This window comes from Zeus faber (assembly GCF_960531495.2).
Source record: "Zeus faber genome assembly, chromosome: 11".
Classification (NCBI taxonomy): domain Eukaryota; kingdom Metazoa; phylum Chordata; class Actinopteri; order Zeiformes; family Zeidae; genus Zeus; species Zeus faber.
This window is the reverse complement of record NC_137205.1, coordinates 33,385,566-33,403,042: the sequence shown is the minus strand read 5'-3', so window position 1 is coordinate 33,403,042 and position 17,477 is coordinate 33,385,566. Positions and strand designations below refer to the sequence as shown.

At 50.6% G+C, this 17,477-nt stretch overlaps 2 protein-coding genes across 6 annotated transcripts in view; one reads left to right on the top strand and one right to left on the bottom strand.

Moving 5' to 3' along the window:
* Positions 1-4,020: 4,020 nt before the first annotated feature.
* On the top strand, positions 4,021-12,664 carry LOC307236824 (oxysterol-binding protein-related protein 7-like; the record flags this gene model as incomplete). The annotated part of the gene is made up of 21 exons (XM_080009375.1): positions 4,021-4,158; positions 4,244-4,381; positions 4,642-4,695; positions 4,942-5,055; positions 5,157-5,324; positions 6,088-6,229; positions 6,327-6,445; positions 6,622-6,711; positions 6,791-6,956; positions 7,187-7,320; positions 8,089-8,266; positions 8,413-8,487; positions 9,141-9,355; positions 9,427-9,564; positions 10,112-10,175; positions 10,276-10,354; positions 10,431-10,566; positions 11,143-11,290; positions 11,375-11,501; positions 11,587-11,709; positions 11,830-12,664. The coding sequence occupies 21 exons, from the start codon at positions 4,021-4,023 to the stop codon at positions 11,936-11,938; spliced, it is 2,655 nt and encodes an 884-aa protein (XP_079865501.1). The 3' UTR covers positions 11,939-12,664.
* A 429-nt stretch (positions 12,665-13,093) lies between these two features.
* Positions 13,094-17,477, bottom strand: part of LOC307236825 (TANK-binding kinase 1-binding protein 1-like) — a 30,782-nt gene continuing 26,398 nt past the window's right edge. For all 5 annotated transcript variants that reach the window (XM_080009377.1, XM_080009379.1, XM_080009376.1 and 2 more), the window contains 7 exons: positions 17,169-17,230; positions 16,962-17,089; positions 16,643-16,833; positions 15,141-15,452; positions 14,590-14,670; positions 14,134-14,322; positions 13,094-13,977 (listed from right to left, as the gene is read on the bottom strand). In XM_080009377.1, coding sequence (XP_079865503.1) covers positions 13,849-13,977; positions 14,134-14,322; positions 14,590-14,670; positions 15,141-15,452; positions 16,643-16,833; positions 16,962-17,089; positions 17,169-17,230 — 1,092 coding nt within the window. In that variant the 3' untranslated portion in view covers positions 13,094-13,848. The remainder of the gene's footprint in view (positions 13,978-14,133; positions 14,323-14,589; positions 14,671-15,140; positions 15,453-16,642; positions 16,834-16,961; positions 17,090-17,168; positions 17,231-17,477) is intronic.

The window sequence follows — 17,477 nt, the reverse complement described above, 5'->3', positions numbered from 1 at the left end:
TGTAAAGCCCAGAGATGGTTGTGCGTGAAAATCCCAGTAGGTCAGCAGTTTCAGAAGTACTCAGACTAGCCCGTCTGGCACCAACAACCGTGCCACGTTCAAAATCACTTAAATTCCCTGAGCAAGTCACCTCATCATGTCTACATGCCTCCACCCAACGTGTGTGTGTGTGTGTGTGTGTGTGTGTGTGTGTGTGTGTGTGTGTGTGTGTGTGTGTGTGTGTGTGTGTGTGTGTGTGTGTGTGTGTGTGTGTGTGTGTGTGTGTGTGTGTGTGTGTGTGTGCGCTCGTTCGTTCGTTCGTTCGTTCGTTCCTTGGAAGAATGTTTGTCGTCCTTTCAGCTCAATCTGTTGCTGTTTGAATGAATGTTTGAATTTGGGTTTTCCCCGCAGGGCGACCCTGGGCCGTATAGCCGGCGTGCCCTGAGAGCGGCCCCCAGCCGCATGTTTCCAACCCATGGTAGCAGGTTGCCCGGGCACATTCCAGCAGAACCAGTTGAATCACTGGGTCCTGTACTCGCTGCGCGACGTGGCTCCATGGGCTTCAGGTGCTGATACTTTTTTGAACAACAGCAACTGCTACAGACCTGAAGGACCCTAACGGTTGCCCGGTTGCCCCAGCCGGGTAGATTTGGGTCATTGTCAACCATGTTGTGTGGTCTGGGTGCCTCACAGTCCACCTGGGCGGTATACCTCACTGTCTGTTTAGAAATCCACCCATCTGACTCAACTAGAACATGATTGACGTTCGGCAGCGGTTTTGTCACGGTTGGTGAGTTGGAAACCACTTGTGGACGGTGGTGTTGGGCCCCGCCGATCGACGTCGTCCGCAGGGAGTCGCCGGTTGGTTTTCACAGGTGGTGTCAGATCTCAGTCGCAATTCTTTTCTCTGGTGACCGGTCGGGCCGCATACCTGCAGTGTTCCCGTCATGGTCGCCCTGGTAATCACAGCGCAGCCAGCCGTCATTCCTGCACCGTGACATCAGCGCACGTTGCAGCCGTGGGGGTTTGGAAGGCTCTTATGTATTCTAGCCGCTGTGACATGCACTAAAGCCAGAACGTTCCAAAAAGCCTTGTTTCAGCACGCAGAGCTTGAATGGTGAATGAGCAGCCGAGCCCCGAGTTCTGAGCCAATGAGCTTTGAGCTTCACTCTGCGCTTGTTCAGTGAACGTTCTGTGATTTCACTTCATCGTTTTGTGAGCAAATGAGAGAAAACAATTAATCCATCCAATTTTTGAATCTTCATGTTTCATCTACGGCCTCATTTACACTTTGTTGCCGTGCTCCAGGCTTGTGGACGACACGGACAGCGCACCGAGACACGGCACGCGGGGATTTTTGTTTCATATAAACGTCGGAGAATAAATTAAATGAGTCCACGATTAAAACACTGTTTTTATTGTTTTTGTTTGGAGAAACGCAGAGTGGATGGGATGCAGCAGATGACCATACAGTGGTACTTTGACTTAGGAGTTGAATTGGTTCCGTGACAGAGCTCGTAATTCAATCTGCTCGTCTAGAAAATCAATTTTCCCATTGAAATGAATTGAAATTCATCCGTTCCAGCCCCCAAAAAACACCCATTTATTTTTTTACGTGTTTTTAAATCAGAAAAATGAATTTATAAATAACAAATATTGTATAAAAAACATAATAAAACACAATAAAAGACAATGTGTAGATCATTTTTGCCTTCTCGCAGATAAAACCCTCCATCACGCTGTCTCCTGCGAGCTGCTTCTCCGTCAACCACACCCACAGCAGATTCTCCATCTTTTCATGGACGGCGGTCCACAGCGTGGACATGATTTCAACGCCCTTGGCTGGTGTAGTACCCTTTATCGTCTCCTTCTGCTTCAGTATGGTACATATGGTAGAAGTACTACGCTTGTACTGCCTCGCCAATTCCATCACACAGACACCTCGCTCATATGTTTCTATGACGTCATGCTTTAAGTCAATGACATCAGCCGCTTCTTCTTCTCAAACTTACTTTTTTCAGACCCATGGTTCGAAAAAAGATATAAGCAAAATAACTGCACAAAAAGCACAAATCGCACAAAACACAAAAGAGAAGCTTCCGAGCTCAGGTCACCACGCGAAGTGAAGGAGTGACACGCGGCACCTGAAGCTTGCTTCTCTCTCTGTGTGTGTGTGTGTGTGTGTGTGTGTGTGTGTGTGTGTGTGTGTGTGTGTGTGTGTGTGTGTGTGTGTGTGTGTGTGTGTGTGTGTGTGTGTGTGTGTGTGTGTGTGTGTGTGTGTGCGCGTGCGCCCCCCCGTCCGGTAAAAACCTGAAATGTGTTTGACACGACGCAGAAGCTGACGTCCTGTCGTCAGGCTTTGTGCGTGGAGAGACGCTACGACACTGATGGTTGAGGACAACCTGATGGTGTTTGCTGCTCAGCATGCTGGGAATGTTGTCCGAGTGGAGGAGCTTTTCAAATGGGCCAAGCCAGGGAAGGCGTACGGATGCATGGTGGCTCACTCATTTCATATATATATTTTACAATTCTTATGATTTCAGGTGCTCCTGTCTAAGGCTTTTAGCTCCTTTAGTTTATTTGTTGACAGTATCATGTGGGTGTAACTGTATATCCTGGAAGGAAATGTTATGGTATAAAAACATGATATGCATCGTGGAGCTGAAAATGGATCACAATAAAAATTAAATATTCCGATTTCTCATTGATATATTTTAAATACATAGTGCAGAGTCATTGGTGCGAGGAATCAGGGTGTGGCGTCACGACCTGCAGCTCCTTTCACATGAGAAGAGTTTGGATTGAGAAGTCATCCCACGTGGTGGAGGCCCCACCAGCGGCCGCTCAAAGCTCAGAGAGCGGGTCGGGCTTGGCCTGAGTTGGGCGGGTGTGTGCGGATGCCGATCCGGTGACTTCCCTAGAGGAGCATCAAGGATTTGAACTTGATGCGGCAGCTACAGGAAGGCAATGGAGAGAGGCCTGGCATGTGCACGCTTTGACTGCTTGAGGGTTCCTGGCTCAGGCTTTAGGAGTATTCCAGAGTGTGGAACTGCCTGTGTGATACCTGTTCAGCTGTTGATATGCAGCAGCAGGCGTGGCAGCAGCAGAACCTTGTCTTGTTGCTTTACTGAGATGCTTCATTGTTGGTTCATTCTCGGCCCTGGAAACTGGACTCCCACAGGGCGGCAGTCTGCATATGTCTAACTATGCAGGGATCCCCTTTTGTCACTTTTTGAATACATACGTTTTTATCTAATAAATGAACTGAATTGAATAAATCTATGTTCTCTGCCTGGAAGAAACTTTTTTGTATGCATGACCCAAAGTTTTAGTTCCCTGCTCAAAGGCTCCTGTCAGATATTGTTTGTGTGGAGAAGCGTTGTGCTTCCAACACAGTGTCATCTGTCAAGCAGACTCTGAACACCTCCTGGCTTCCTCTTAAGGTCCGACTTGCATTTCAAGAAGTAGAGCTTCCTGTTGAGACAAGGATTTGTTGCTGTTGTGAAGTGGTCCCTCCTTCCTGAGGAACTGGTAGAGCAGCGGCCGTCGGACTGTGTGTGAGCTCTGCCCTCCATTGTCATTCTGCTGAATTCTATGACTCTCGGTTTCTGCCGTCTGTAGCATTTTGATGCTTATTGAAGCTCTATATGAGGACGTCTTTGGGAGTAAAATATGAATTCTAGAACAGTACTTTCCAGACTTTATTCAGAATAACGATATTTCCGATTGACTGACCCAGATTATTCGGTCATATTCCTGTTAGTCAATATGCGCAAACTGGTTCACCAGTTGAACGAGAGTTTTTCCATGGCAAGCTTACAAAATGCTCTTTTTATTCTAAAGTGCTATATCATTGAAGGCAATTTGTATTATTATTATTATTATTTTAAATTGAGCAGAGATGCATTACCAGAGTTGGCCACTATACCATTGGTGCTTCTCACTCCTTATTTTCCATATTCTCCAGTGCAGTGAACCTTGCCATGAGAAGCAACCTGCCCTGAAAACCACTCGCTAACTTTCCTTCGTCAAATCGCATCGATGGATCCCCAGGTGTGCCCGCCCCCTCTGAACAGCAGCCATTCAGTGACTAGTACCATGGACAAATCACCAGCCAGCGGCTTCAAGCCCAGCCACTCACGGAACAGCAGCACCGGGTCCTCCAGACAGTCCAAGCAGGTGAGACACATAAACTAAACTGGCGACGCATGGGGGAACCTAAACTACCGACACTTGTCTGTCTTTCTGCCTGTCTGTCTCTCAGTCCCGTAACTGGGAGGTGATGGACGACCTGCAGCAGATGGACCTGTCTGCAGGTTCTGCACCGGACCTGAGTATTCCAGGGATGTGCGAGGGTTTCCTCATGAAGAGGAGGAGGTATCCTCTGAAGGGCTGGCACAAGGTAGGTTGGCAGGCACCAGGTGGGTCAGCAGGCACCAACACCTCGATAAGAATTCATTATTGTTCTTAGAAGGTGTGACCTCAGCTCCTCCCATTATGTTGAAACATGTTTAAACTGGTAATAAATCCTTGCAGCCACACTTTAGGATTGTGGTTAAAAACACTGAAGCAGGATTGTATCCTCTCTCATGCTGCTCTGGATTTAAGTCCAGAGTTTATACTTCCTGTTTCCTGTCTAATTCATTGCTCGGTCCTTTTCAGAGGTACTTCCTATTGGAGAAGGGAATTCTCAAGTACGCGAAGACCCAGCAGGATGTAAGTGTTGCCACGTGACGCTTCTTATTTAAATCGATCTCTTTGTGTTTTGGTTCATCCTTTTTTATGAAATGTACATGTACGTTGTGAGACCCTTCAAACAGGGAGCAGCCTCTTGTTTGGCAGCCTTTGTGTAGTTTCTCAGGCTGCCTTTAGAGGTTGCTACTTTTCCTGGCACTACTCGACTTCAGGGGCTATCCTGGCGGCCATTTTGAAATGGGGATCATCGATTTTGGGATGTTTCAGATTCAGAGAGGGAAGCTCCATGGCTCCCTGGATGTCAGCCTGGCAGTCATGTCCATCAACAAGAAGTCCAAACGCATCGATCTGGACGCTGGAGACAGCCTCTTCCACATCAAGGTACCGGAGTGCTCAAAGTACTCGTATGAGAAAAAAATACTTTTCACCATTTTACTCTTCCATCTCTTACTTGTTGTTCTTGTTCTACTTCGTCCATCCAGGCCAAGAGCCACGATCTCTTCTACATCTGGTTGACCAAGCTGTGCGCTCACCGCGTCTTTAGGAAGAATGAGGCCATGAGTGTCCAACACGGCATCCTCCAGGCACTCTCCGCGGGGCAGAGCAGCTTGCAGGCCACCGCCGTTCTGGCCCAGAGGAACAGGGAAGCGGTCAGTAGAGCATTGGTTCCAGAAGGCTCTGTCAGAATCAGGTTTTAGAGCAGCTTTTCTCCAAACTGGGAGATGGTTGCTCAAGGCGGTTTCAGGCAGCACTACCTTCTTGGAGTCAGTTGGATGGGGGGGGATACTGAAACACAGTCCACCTGGTGCTCTACTGGAGTATTGCAACGCCCCCATGTGGGCATTGAGGGAGAAATCTGGAGGGGCGTGGCCGAAAATGACGTCCTGATCTGAACCTGAGCAGTGCTTTGTTACTGGACTTCTGTGCCGTGGACTGTCCTTAAGCACTGTGTTCCACCACCAGGTGGCCGTGTACTTGGTATGGAAGCACCTTAAGGTGAAAGGTGTTTCATCCAACCTGAGGCCAAATGTTCTGGATGCTTGGGTGAAGAGAGGAGCAGAGGTGTCAAGCGCCACCTGGTGGCTCTCGACTCGACAGCTCAATCAGATGACAGGAAAGACTACCAGAGACTGAGGACCTGGAGCCCCGATGGACTCCATAATGGATCTTCTCAAACAGTCTTGATTTGGACATATAATGCAGAGAAGTTGCGGTAATATAGAAAATTTGCAAGATCTCGCAAATATTGGGGCGAGGTTTAATTAGCATTCATCGGTGTGATGGCTGTTTCCCGGAGAGGGGTTGCGATTCAGTATTCCGTGTGTGAACACATGTAAGAAAGTTTCAGCTGCTCGGGAGTTTGAGATAAGATGAAGTGCAAAGAAACCTCTCATCTGCGTTTCTACCTCTCAGATGGCCCACTACGCCAGTTCGGTGTCACTGTACCAGGCCGACCAGGGAACCTCCCGCCCCGACATGACCTCCCACCCCGGGGTGAACAGCAAGGTGTCTGCCTGGCTGCAGCAGACCCAGGACACCGATGCCACGTCACAGGGTGAGCGCAGTGGTCGAGGCGGCTCCCTCTGACCCCTGTCTCCTCTCCTCGTGTCGCATATCTCTTCTTGGTTTTAACCTTTGACCTCTGACCCCAGAGCTGGCTCGCTGCCAGTTGGAGCTGACGGAATTGGCTCAGCTCATCCAGCGCCTCCATTGGCTGGAGGGCGGTTTGCCCATCACCCACACAGACCTGGAGCAGAGGATCAGCATGCAGGTCTGCGATGTTGCATTTGGTTTTCAGGGTAAAATTAAACGATGTGCATACAGGATCAAAGCCCGAAAGAATGAACACAAGCTTCTTAGGTTAACATTAACTTCTAACATCTCTCAACCGCATTGTCACGCCCTGGACTTGGTTTGTTGAAGATGTTTGTGCTTTGAATGTTCCAGAATCTGTCTCTGGAGAAGCCGAAGAAGAAGGCGGGGAAGGTGTCGGGCCACTCCAGGACCTTGTCCCGGGTGGAGGCGATGGGCGGGATGGTATGACCCTCGGAATGTTCCACCTCAACCACACGACACCTCTCGTTTGAAAGCTAATGTTCCTCTGCCCTTTGTCCAGTTCACCTCCAGCCACCTGAGCACCCAGAGCAGCAGCGTCCCTCATCAATTGGGGGCGTCGCTACAGTCCATCCCTGACTACGTCTACTCTCAGCTGTCCAACCCCCAGGTTACGTCCCCCGAGGCCAAGAAGCTCCAGCAGGACATCTGCAGCGTGTCCCAGAGGGGTAGGACGCCTGACATGGAACTCATGCACAAAATGTGACGACGATCCAACATCTGACTTTTCCTATTGGCCACTAGTACTGATGTGTCCATGATACTGACCCAGTTTGATGGGACAGAATCTCTGAGCATCCTGTTCCTTACCAAACAGAACCATGTAGAAACACCCTAAAACACCCATGGGTGCAGCTTTGTGTCTGACATGTTTTTCCTTGTGCACATTTCATTCCAGTGCACGCCTCCCTGGCCTCCGTCCACGAGGTTCTGATGCTGGAGAGGGAGCGGTTGAAGAACGCCTGGACCGGACCGGACCTCCGGCAGAACACGTCGCAGCAGCTGGCCACGCTCTGCAGTACTCTGTCTGAGGTACCCTGTCCAGTTTTTAAGGGATACTCCAATTTTTGGGTAAATTCCCCAGGAGCTAGGCTAGGTGATCCCACCGACAGCCATGCATTGAGCTAACACATTTAGCATGTAGCTCGTCGCTATACTGAAGTGGGGGTCGACCTTCTAGTCTGGATCCAGGTGAGAAGAACATGGGGACATGGAGCAAAGTTCTCTCTAAATAAATAAACTTCACATGATTATTTGGGATGTTTCTTCTCCTGGAAGCGTCCAACAGGTTTGTATTGTTTCCGGGTGTGGTTTGTCCTGTCGCTTTGGTAACAAGGAACAAAAGCTTCTTTCTTCTTTTTCTTCTGTCCGTCCATTCTTTCTCTCTGACTCAGAACAGAGAGAACTGAAGAAGACACTGTGGTTTATTCCACTTTAGTCTGCCTGTCTGCCTGACTGCCTGCCTGCCTGCCTGTTTGTCTGCCTGTCTGTCTGTGTCTCTCGGCATCCCTGTGTCTAGCTTGACGTGCAGTCTCGTCTGACCATAGTTCACTCGCTCTCGCTGTCCTCTGACTCTACTGAGGAATCCTTCTGCACCGTTAAACAGGACCAGGTGTGTACTCTGTGTGTACTCTGTATGTACTCTGTGTGTAGGAGGTCACATGCCACTGGGACTCTTTTCCCCTTTTTGCTTGGAACAAATGTTTAAATAAGAAGCAAAAATAAAATCTGAAACTGAAATGAATCTTCCTCTTCCTCCTCTCCCTTCTCCTCCTCTTCTTCTTCCTCTTCCTCTCCCAGACGACGCCCTCTATGGGTCATCACAGCCACCGCGCCCCCTCGGTGGCCGACTCCATGGCAGAGTATTTTGACGCTTACGAGGTCGTGTGTGAAAGTTCTTCAGAGGCCGAAGTGTCGGACGAATCGGGTCTGAGCGACGTCACCACAACCAGCAACTCAGAGCCCGACGAGGGCCACGGTGAGTCGCCACACACACCCTGACTGCGGTACTGGGTACACTCTACCTCAGGAACCAGGAGACACCGCATGTAGTATTGAACCTCATTTCTATAGCGACTCCTTCTAAAGGGAGCCGATTGGCTGATTGTCTGTTCTGGCCCCCAGCCAATGCTGCCCTGAAGTACCGAGCCAGCGTGTCCAGCGCCCCGGACAAGCCGAGCCACACTCACAGCGACACCGGTAAGACTCCTGTCGAGATCGACCGCTTTGCTCTGGTTCGCGGTGCTGCCGCCGCTTCATCCGAACGAGTCTTGAAAAGTAGAACGTCGTTGGAGATTTGCTCTGCTCCACCTTCCGCACTGACCTCCAGCATGGAAGGTGGACCATCTGATTCATTACATTACATTACATGACATTACATTTAGCAGACGCTTTTACCCAAAGCGACTTACAATTATTCAAACACCGACGGACGCAGCCATCAGGAGCAATTAGGGGTTAAGTGTCTTGCTCAAGGACACTACAGCATGCTAGTAGGAGGAGCCTGGGATCGAACCAGCAACCTTTAGATTACCAGACCACCAGCTCTACCGCCTGAGCTACCACCCCCACATTCCCCCACATTCATTGTTGATTTGTTGCCCTTCATGGAACCCGACTGAAGGGAGTCCTCCATGTGAGGCGTCCACTTTAAACACCAATTCCACTGTGCGGTCTTAAATTTACACCACGCCCCGTCTTGCATCAGGCCTTCCGAGTCTTTGCACATTTAGGGTTTGGACCGAAGTGGCGCCGGTCACTTTTCCAGATAAGTGGTCCATCCGGCCCGGACGTTGGGTCGTAGTTCTGCTCTGCCACGACCTTCTGCTACACCTTGACCTTCTCCTCTGCAGGGCGGCGTACGGCCCTCCCTGCCCCAGGAGCAGACAACAGCCACATAGGCATCATGACCATCCTGTACAACAACATCGGGAAGGACCTCTCCAGGGTGTCCATGCCTGTGGCGCTCAATGAGCCGCTGAGCCTCCTGCAGAGACTCAGCGAGGAGCTGGAGTACTCAGAGCTGCTGGACATCGCCAACCGCACCGAGGACCCCTACGAGAGAATGGTACGACCCGGAAAGATGGGCTTGGCCTGATTCACGTGTGGTGCATCTAAGTCCAGCCCTCCTGTCCTCAGGTGTACGTGGCGGCGTTCTCCATCTCCGGCTACGCCTGGGCCTCCTGGCGGAACCGCAACAAGCCTTTCAACCCTGTCCTGGGGGAGACGTACGAGAGCCAGCGCCCAGACCGAGGCTTCCGCTACATCAGCGAACAGGTGCAGCAGACGTGTTGCCCAGGGGGGGGGGGGTTGTTGCTCGAAGGGTTCTGCTGTGGAACCACACTACATGGCCAGAAGCATGTCACCCAAACACCACACCCATATGTACTTGCTAGACTACCAGATGGTGAAACCTGATCCATGGCCCCAGAGTCCAATGCGTTGCACTTCACACCGCTCCGGCCGACGCTCGGCATCGCGTACAGTGAGGCTTGTGTTGCGTAGAAACCTGGTTGATGCTCAGGATGAGCAGTGCCGCTGAGTGTTGAGGATAGACAGTGTTCCACCACTGAGCGGTCCTATTCTGGGAGGGGTGTGGCTTACTGCACCACACCACCCCGCCGCGTTGCTGAGACGGCTCCACTTCACACAGCAACAGAACTGGGGGCTGACCAGGGCGGGTCTAAGAGAACAGGAAGTGATGTGTTTGGATCTTATGCTCTTAGGTACGGGTGTGGCTGGAACATCCAAACCCAGGACCTGGAAGCAGGTCCCCGCCCTGTTTGGGTTTTCTCATTAATCTGCTTCTGTTGCATTGTCTTAGGTCAGTCACCACCCGGCAATCTCCGCCTGTCATGCAGAATCTGAGAACTTCACCTTCTGGCAAGGTAACACACACACACACACACACACACACACACACACACACACACACACACACACACACACACACAGTTGAACCTCAGGTTGATGTTCGATTCCCTCCAGATCAGCGGTGGAAGAACAAGTTCTGGGGAAAGTCTGTGGAGATCATCTCATCTGGGCAGGTCAACGTCTCCCTGCCCAAGTAAGACTTTTATTACTATGAATATTATTATTATTATTATTCCTAGTTTGTTTGATACATTTCAATACACCTCCAGGTATGAGGAGCAGTACCAGTGGAACAAGGCGGTGACGTGCATCCACAATGTGCTGAGTCAGCAGCGCTGGCTGGAGCATTACGGCGACGTGGTGATCCGTGGCCCCACCTGCAGCTGCAAGATCACCTTCGTCAAGGTGAGTCGTATGTTCCACAAATATGAAATTCAACATTTAGATATGAACGTAGATCTACAACGTTTCTGGGTGCATCCGTTGTTCTGGAAACAAAGCTTTTGGAACAGGCCTTCCAGGCTGGAGGTTTTTCTAAACTCAGTGTTCTGTGTCCTGGTGGCGGAGGAAGTTGGACGGAGCGTGGTGTAGTTCTCCGTGTCTCCACCAGAGTGAGGAACAGCGTTGTACAGTGTTGCATCTGACTATGATGACGAAGTTGAACACATTATTGCCCCCTGCTGGGCTGTAGGTGTGACCGAGGCCTAAAATACGCTAATGTTCTTAGTAATATTTATGAGGTGTTAATTTCAACATGAACATTTTGTCAGATGATTTTAGTTTTATTTACTTACTTACTTAATGAAGATAAGTTTTCAAAGAATAAATAACATTCTTATAAAGCACCTGTACTGACCAGTTTCTACTGATACTTCCTGTCAGAACTTATAAATACTAAATAAGAGAAGATATTATTTGGTCCAAAAATCTCATAAAATGAGTCCTAAAAATCTTTTCAATGTTATTAAATTCACCCCCCAGTCACGGTACTGGGAGTCGGACAGCAAGAACGAGGTCCAAGGGGTGGTTCTGGACCTGGCCGGGGACGTGGTCCACCGCTTCGGGGGTCTCTGGCACGAGGGAATCTTCTGCGACACGCTACCCGTCCCACAATGCATCTGGAAGCCCAGTGAGTTCCACTTTCATGTGATTATAGCAACCGGAGCTAGCCTCGCTAACAAGACAGAGCCGCTAACAGTCACTTCCTGTCCAGATACGCAGCCTGACGACCACTTCCTGTTCTACGGCTTCTCACGCTACGCCAGGGAGCTGAACGAGCTGACGCCAGAGCTGAGGGCGGAGCTTCCCCCGATGGACACGCGCTTCCGGCCCGACCAGAGGTACTCATACACATATAGTACGCCCTGTGATGTCACTTCCATGGGCGTGGCCTGTGTGCTGATGGGCTGCTCATCCCTCCATCAGACTGCTAGAAGAGGGCAAGGTGATGGAGGCTGACAAGAGGAAGGACGAAGTGGAGGAGAAGCAGAGGGAGAGGAGGAAGGAGATGGCTAAACGAGGGGAGGAGCACATCCCCCGCTTCTTCAGGTCAGGACGGGTCTGGACCAGAACCTGAAACTGGTCTGGAGTCAAGGCATTTTGAAGGAATGAGTGCAATTCTATCAAATGTTAATATTCCTGCATCTCAAACGGACCTCCTGTTTCCAGGAGATCTGTGGACGAGGCGGGTCAGGAGGTCTGGCTCGACAACGGAACGTACTGGAAGGTTCGGCAAGATCCGGGCTTCGCCAACACCCAGAACCTGGACCTGTGGTAGGCCCCGGGACCCGGACCTCGGCCAAGCAAGCCGAGCTAGGCGGCGAGTCTAATTTCATTGACTCAATGTTCGACGTCGACGTCTTTTGGGTTTTGGTTTAAAATTGAAAGGGAAATCACGTAACCCCCTCACCCCCACTCCATGGCCCCGCCCGGTTTAGATGGTTTCGGCGTTTTGACTCACCTGGTCCACCGGTCATTGATGAAGCTCACCCCAGGGGGCGATGTTCCCCAGAGTGGAGATGCAGGGAACCGATGATGTCAGAATCTGTGACGTTCCCAAAGTTAAAAAAGAAAATGTATTCAAGTAAAGTCAGTCTCATTCAGGCGCTAACGCTACAGTAACCTTAGTCCCAGTCCCTGTGTCACATTTTAACATTTTAACTTGCCAACTTTTTAAAGATTTTCACTTCATTAAAATTGTTTTTCATTATAATTGTTTTCTTAATCTGATTCTTCGGAAAACAACTGGTCTGATCCACCTCAGACTGGTCTTTGAGTGTGGTGCATTGTGGGTAAAGTGTTGGGTTTCTGTGTAAAGCGTGGGGCGTGCAGTGGTATTTAGTTTTTCCACCACGTCAGGTTTCAGTGTGAACCTCCTAAAGAAACACGGTGCCAAGGAGCTTGTACAAAGTGTTTGTTTCACCACCACTTTCACTACGTTGAGGAAAAGAGAAGAATGTCAAATCAACTTCCTGTCTGTAATCAACTTTGAAATAAATGGAGAACTCCACACGTTGTCGCCTTTCTGTCAAAGTGGAAACAACTGAATGTAGTTTCAAAGTCCAAGCCACTGAACCCAGCGGTGCAGGATAATACAGTGCAGGGTAAGGGACAAAATGACAAATGAGAAGTGGGCGGAGGCTATAACCTTGCTGAAGCCAGTGACTGATCTGGCCAATGAGCAGCTGGCGCTGGGATGTGAGAAGATAACGGTTCCAGAAACGGGACCAAGTCCCTCCTATAAAGCGGTAAATCAATGGATGGAGAATGGGAGATGGATGAATGGCGGAGGCTGGACGATGGACTGGTAAATCCTGTCCTCCTTTCCGGTGTGTTTGGTGTAGATATGATCAATATGTCGTTGTCATGGTGATGGGTTTGAAACCCTGACTATCACAAATCAATAAACATCAGGTTTCATTTGAATAAAGCGTCGTCACGGTTTATTGTTGTTCAGCGTCCGTTCACTGTTTCAATACATTAAAGATGCCCAAGCCGAGGGTCGGGACCCTGGTGGGGACGACAGTGTCCTCCTGCAGGTCCTGTTCCGTTTCAGGTCTTTTTAAAACAACACTTACAAAACAAGAGAAATAAGTGATTTTTGTAAAAGTTGAATTTTGTGCACCTTCATATTTGTCTTGTGGAAGCCACAACGTTTAAAACAACAAACTAAACATTCAATTCTCCGCCTGTTGCTTGGCAACCAGGGTCTAAGTCTGTGAGAATTCGGTAGCAGTGTCGGAGTCAAACTGTTGATTGTGAAAAACAAGCATAAAAGCCTGTGTGAATTGTTGTACCTTATAAGTTCAAGTTCAAGTTCAAATCGTAGATAAAACACCTGCTCTGTACATGTGTATGTGGAGTGTTGAAAAGATGGAGAACGTTGTAGCTCCTCCCACATGCAACGGCGCTCTAACGCCTTCCTTTGCCACTACAGTCTCACTCACGAGGGAGGAGTGCATTTCTTTTAATGACTTTTATTTGCTCATTAGTTCATCATGAAATGATTTGTATTTAGTATTTTTACTTTCTCTATTTTACTGTTCAATTTGTACAAGAAAAGCAGTTTATAAATCATTGAAAGATGTTTGTTTGGTCTGAAAAGTACCAGCATGTCCAAATCTGGTGAAACGTGTATCCCACAATGCATTGCGAGGGGCAAGATGGAGCTGGGGCACGGTGCAGGCGTCAGATCTTGCTGTTCTCCAGGTGCGAGTCGATGTGTCTGATGAGGGCGTCGTCAGGGTAACCTGTGGGGAAGGTCAGCTGACACAGAGGACAACTGCGAACGGCACTCTGCTCCGCCTCCATCCAGAGCTGGGGGGAGGGTGGAGAGACAGGTGAGCACCACAAGCTTCTTTCACTGACGCAATACACTGGTTACCATGGTTACGCTTCCCTTGCTTACCATGGTAACCACGGATTCCATGGTTACCATGGTGACCAGCCCTGTGGCTAGTGCTGGGCACTCACGTTGATGGAGGGCCAGGACTGAGCGTGCTCAGTGCGGCTGTAGTGCGTCAGGTGACAGGAGAGGCTGGCCGGGCCCTCAGGGGCCGAGAAGGACGGGTGAGGGGCCGGTTGCCTTGGCGACGTGGACCCAATCACTGACACCCCCAGGGTGCGGGGAGGGCTGGCAGCTGGAGATGGACACGCCCACTCCTGAAAGATCGACAGATAGACAGACAGATACACAGATGGGTTGGTGGACGGATGGATGGATAGATTGATGGGTGGTTGATGTATGGATGATTGGTGGATGATGGGTGGATGATAAGTGGATGATGGGTGGATGATGGGTGGATGATGGATGGATGGATGTCAGTGATGAACCAGGAGAGTTTTCGTCACTTTCCTCCAGTACAGACGCTTTTATTATGGGATGGTCCAAGACAGATCAGAGCGCTCCATCGACTTCCTCTTCCTCACCTCTTCCTCATCGGAGGACTGAGGCTGGGTCACCAGAGGGCTGGGCTCCGGTGGGTCGTCAAGGAGACAGAAGTGCTGCATCTTGATGGAGGAGAGTTAGATGTGATGCAGGGGGCCACAGTGTGACCCCCTGGAGGCGCACTGTGGCCCCTGCAGGTCCTCACTGTGGCCCCCTGCAGGCGCACTGTGGCCCAATGCAGGCGCACTGTGGCCCCCTGCAGGGCCTCACTGTGGCCCCATGCAGGCGCACTGTGGCACCATGCAAGTGCATTGTGGCCCCCTGCAGGTGCACTGTGGCCCCCTGCAGGCCCTCACTGTGGCCCCCTGCAGGGCCTCACTGTGCCCCCCTGCAGGCACACTGTGGCCCCCTGCAGGTGCACTGTGGCCCCCTGCGGCCAGCTGCACTTTTTACATTCAACCCTGGACATTTATCACACTTTCCTTAGAATAAGGATGGAGATATGATATGTTATTATAATTATTATTATGATAAATATTCATCCTGGTCCATCTCCAGTTTGTTCTACCTTTTATTCTACGGACACTCTCACCTCAGACACCAGGGGGAAGGGCAGGTCCAGGGGCCGGTGGTGGGGGCTGTTACTGAGACTGCTGCCCCCGCCTCCTCTCTTGCTGCCACCGCCTCCTCTCTTGCTGCCACCGCCTCCTCCTCCTCCTCCTCCTCCTCCAGCCCCGTGAGCTGAGGCCGGTCTCACCAGGCCCACCAGGGAGGTCCGGAGCTGGGCTCTGGGCTGGAAAAAGACCCCCTTCTCTCCCAGCAGGGACCTGGGCTTGGGGAGGGTCGATACCGGGTCCCTCATCAGGCGAGCTGGGGGCCGATGGAGGGCCGAGGGGTCTGACACCTAGAGCCCAAATGGCGAAAGGTCACTATTACAGTGCAGATGAAGCATTTGGGAATAGGACTCTGGTTTATTTGCATTTTATCTGACATATTACACTGCGTCCCAACCTGAAATCCACCTTGATTTGCTGGAGCAATAAACAACAGTTTGCATGTTGGCCACTAGGGGGCGGCCATCTTGGAACAAGCAAGGTGGTGACATCACTCATGGCTCCATTCATCTATAACTATAGTTGTTCCAATGTTCTACGGTGGCGTGTGGCCGTGATGCCCGACTACGCTAGCCAGGTAAGAGTGGGAGGGGCCAATGCATTCTCTGACCAATCACAGAACGAGGGCCAGAATGGTGGGAGGAGCTTAAATACAGGGCATGGTGTTGGGAGGATCAACACACCTTCTGAGGAGGCCGGCATGCTCCACCCTCAATTCTAAACTTGACATTTTGAGCAAAGTAAAGATTGAACGGTGCTTTGTTAAGAAGGCATGATGACCCAGAAGGGTGTGGTCTTCAGTCCTGGGTGACGTAGTTCTGGGATCTTCTCTCTTGGGGTGAAAGACTCCAACATGGAAGACTTGATGCTGGATCGGACGCTTATTCAGCCCATTTTGTGATGGCCACATACTTCCAGCGTCGGGTGGAGCGACGAACGGGCGTGTTTACCACGAGTTGTGTGATGTCATCCAGGAAGCTCCAGCAGGATGTTTTCCTTCCTAGTCTGAGCCCTCCTGACATGGACCAAGAGGATGACGGCGCACTCTCTGGTGCACAACCGTGGCGAAAAAACCGAGGGATGCTGCTGTTGCTACAGGGAACGCCCATTATTCCCAAACCCCAAAAATGTCCTGTTGCTCCGATTACATCATTCTGCAAAATGTGAAAAACGTGAAAAATGGACAGACGAAGAAAGATATTGCCTTAGAGCTCCGTCAGCTCCGTCAGAGAGTCCGTCCAGGAGGTTCAGGGAGACGGGGTGGAAACCCAAACCCATTCAGACTTCCCCCCCGACGACCTTTGAACTCACGCAACAAGGATGACCGGTTGGGAACACTATGATTTCATCTGACCTGGTGACCATCATGAAATGAAAAGTATCTCAAGTGTGATCCGGGACAACAGGAAGTGTAAGATTTCATATCATATCTGTGATGTCATAAAACAGTAAATATTCCGTTCTGACGATGGAGCCGCACCTCGGAGTAACTACGGCGACTCTGGAACGTGGCTCGCAGGCGGCTGCTGGTTGGCCAGTGGGAGTAGGAAGAGGGGCCAGAGGAGGGGGAAGGGGAGAGGGGCGGCGAGGGGAGGAGCCTGACAGGGGAGCAGGGGGGCCGCTGGGTGGAGGTGGGGGAGAGATGGTGCAGGGCTGGGGGGAGACGAGAGGCTGAGGGGTTGAGAAAGGGAGGGGGGGGGGGGGGGGGTACAAGGTAAATAAGAAATCAGCTGAACGTGTGCATGTCATTGTGATGCTGACAACATGACAAGGATGGACTGGAGAAAGGACTCCATTACCCAGGATGCTCTCTGTCTGGAAGCGAGCAGGCTCCAAACCCCGCAGCACCACGCTCTGTTCAGACACGAGGCCACGGACACGACTCAACTCCTCCGTCAGTTCGGTGTAGACCAAGGCCAGGCTCACCCTGAGGGAGGGATGGAGTGATAGATGGTTAGTTAGATAGACAGACAGAAGGACAGACAGACAGACAGACAGATACTTACTGTTCATCCCCAGCCTTCTTTATCCACTCCACATTACAGTGCTCACAAGGTGGTGCTAAATCCTGCAAATGAGAAAGCAAGAGAGGCTCATCCACCCATCATCCATCATCATCATCATCCATCCATCATCCATCTATCCACCCATTATCTATCCATCATCATCCATCCATCATCCATCATCATCATCTATCCATCCACCCATCATCCATCCATCCTCATCCACCCATCCCTCATCATCCATCATCATTATCCATCCCTCATCCATCATAATCATCATCCATCCATCCCTCATCCATCCATCCAACCATC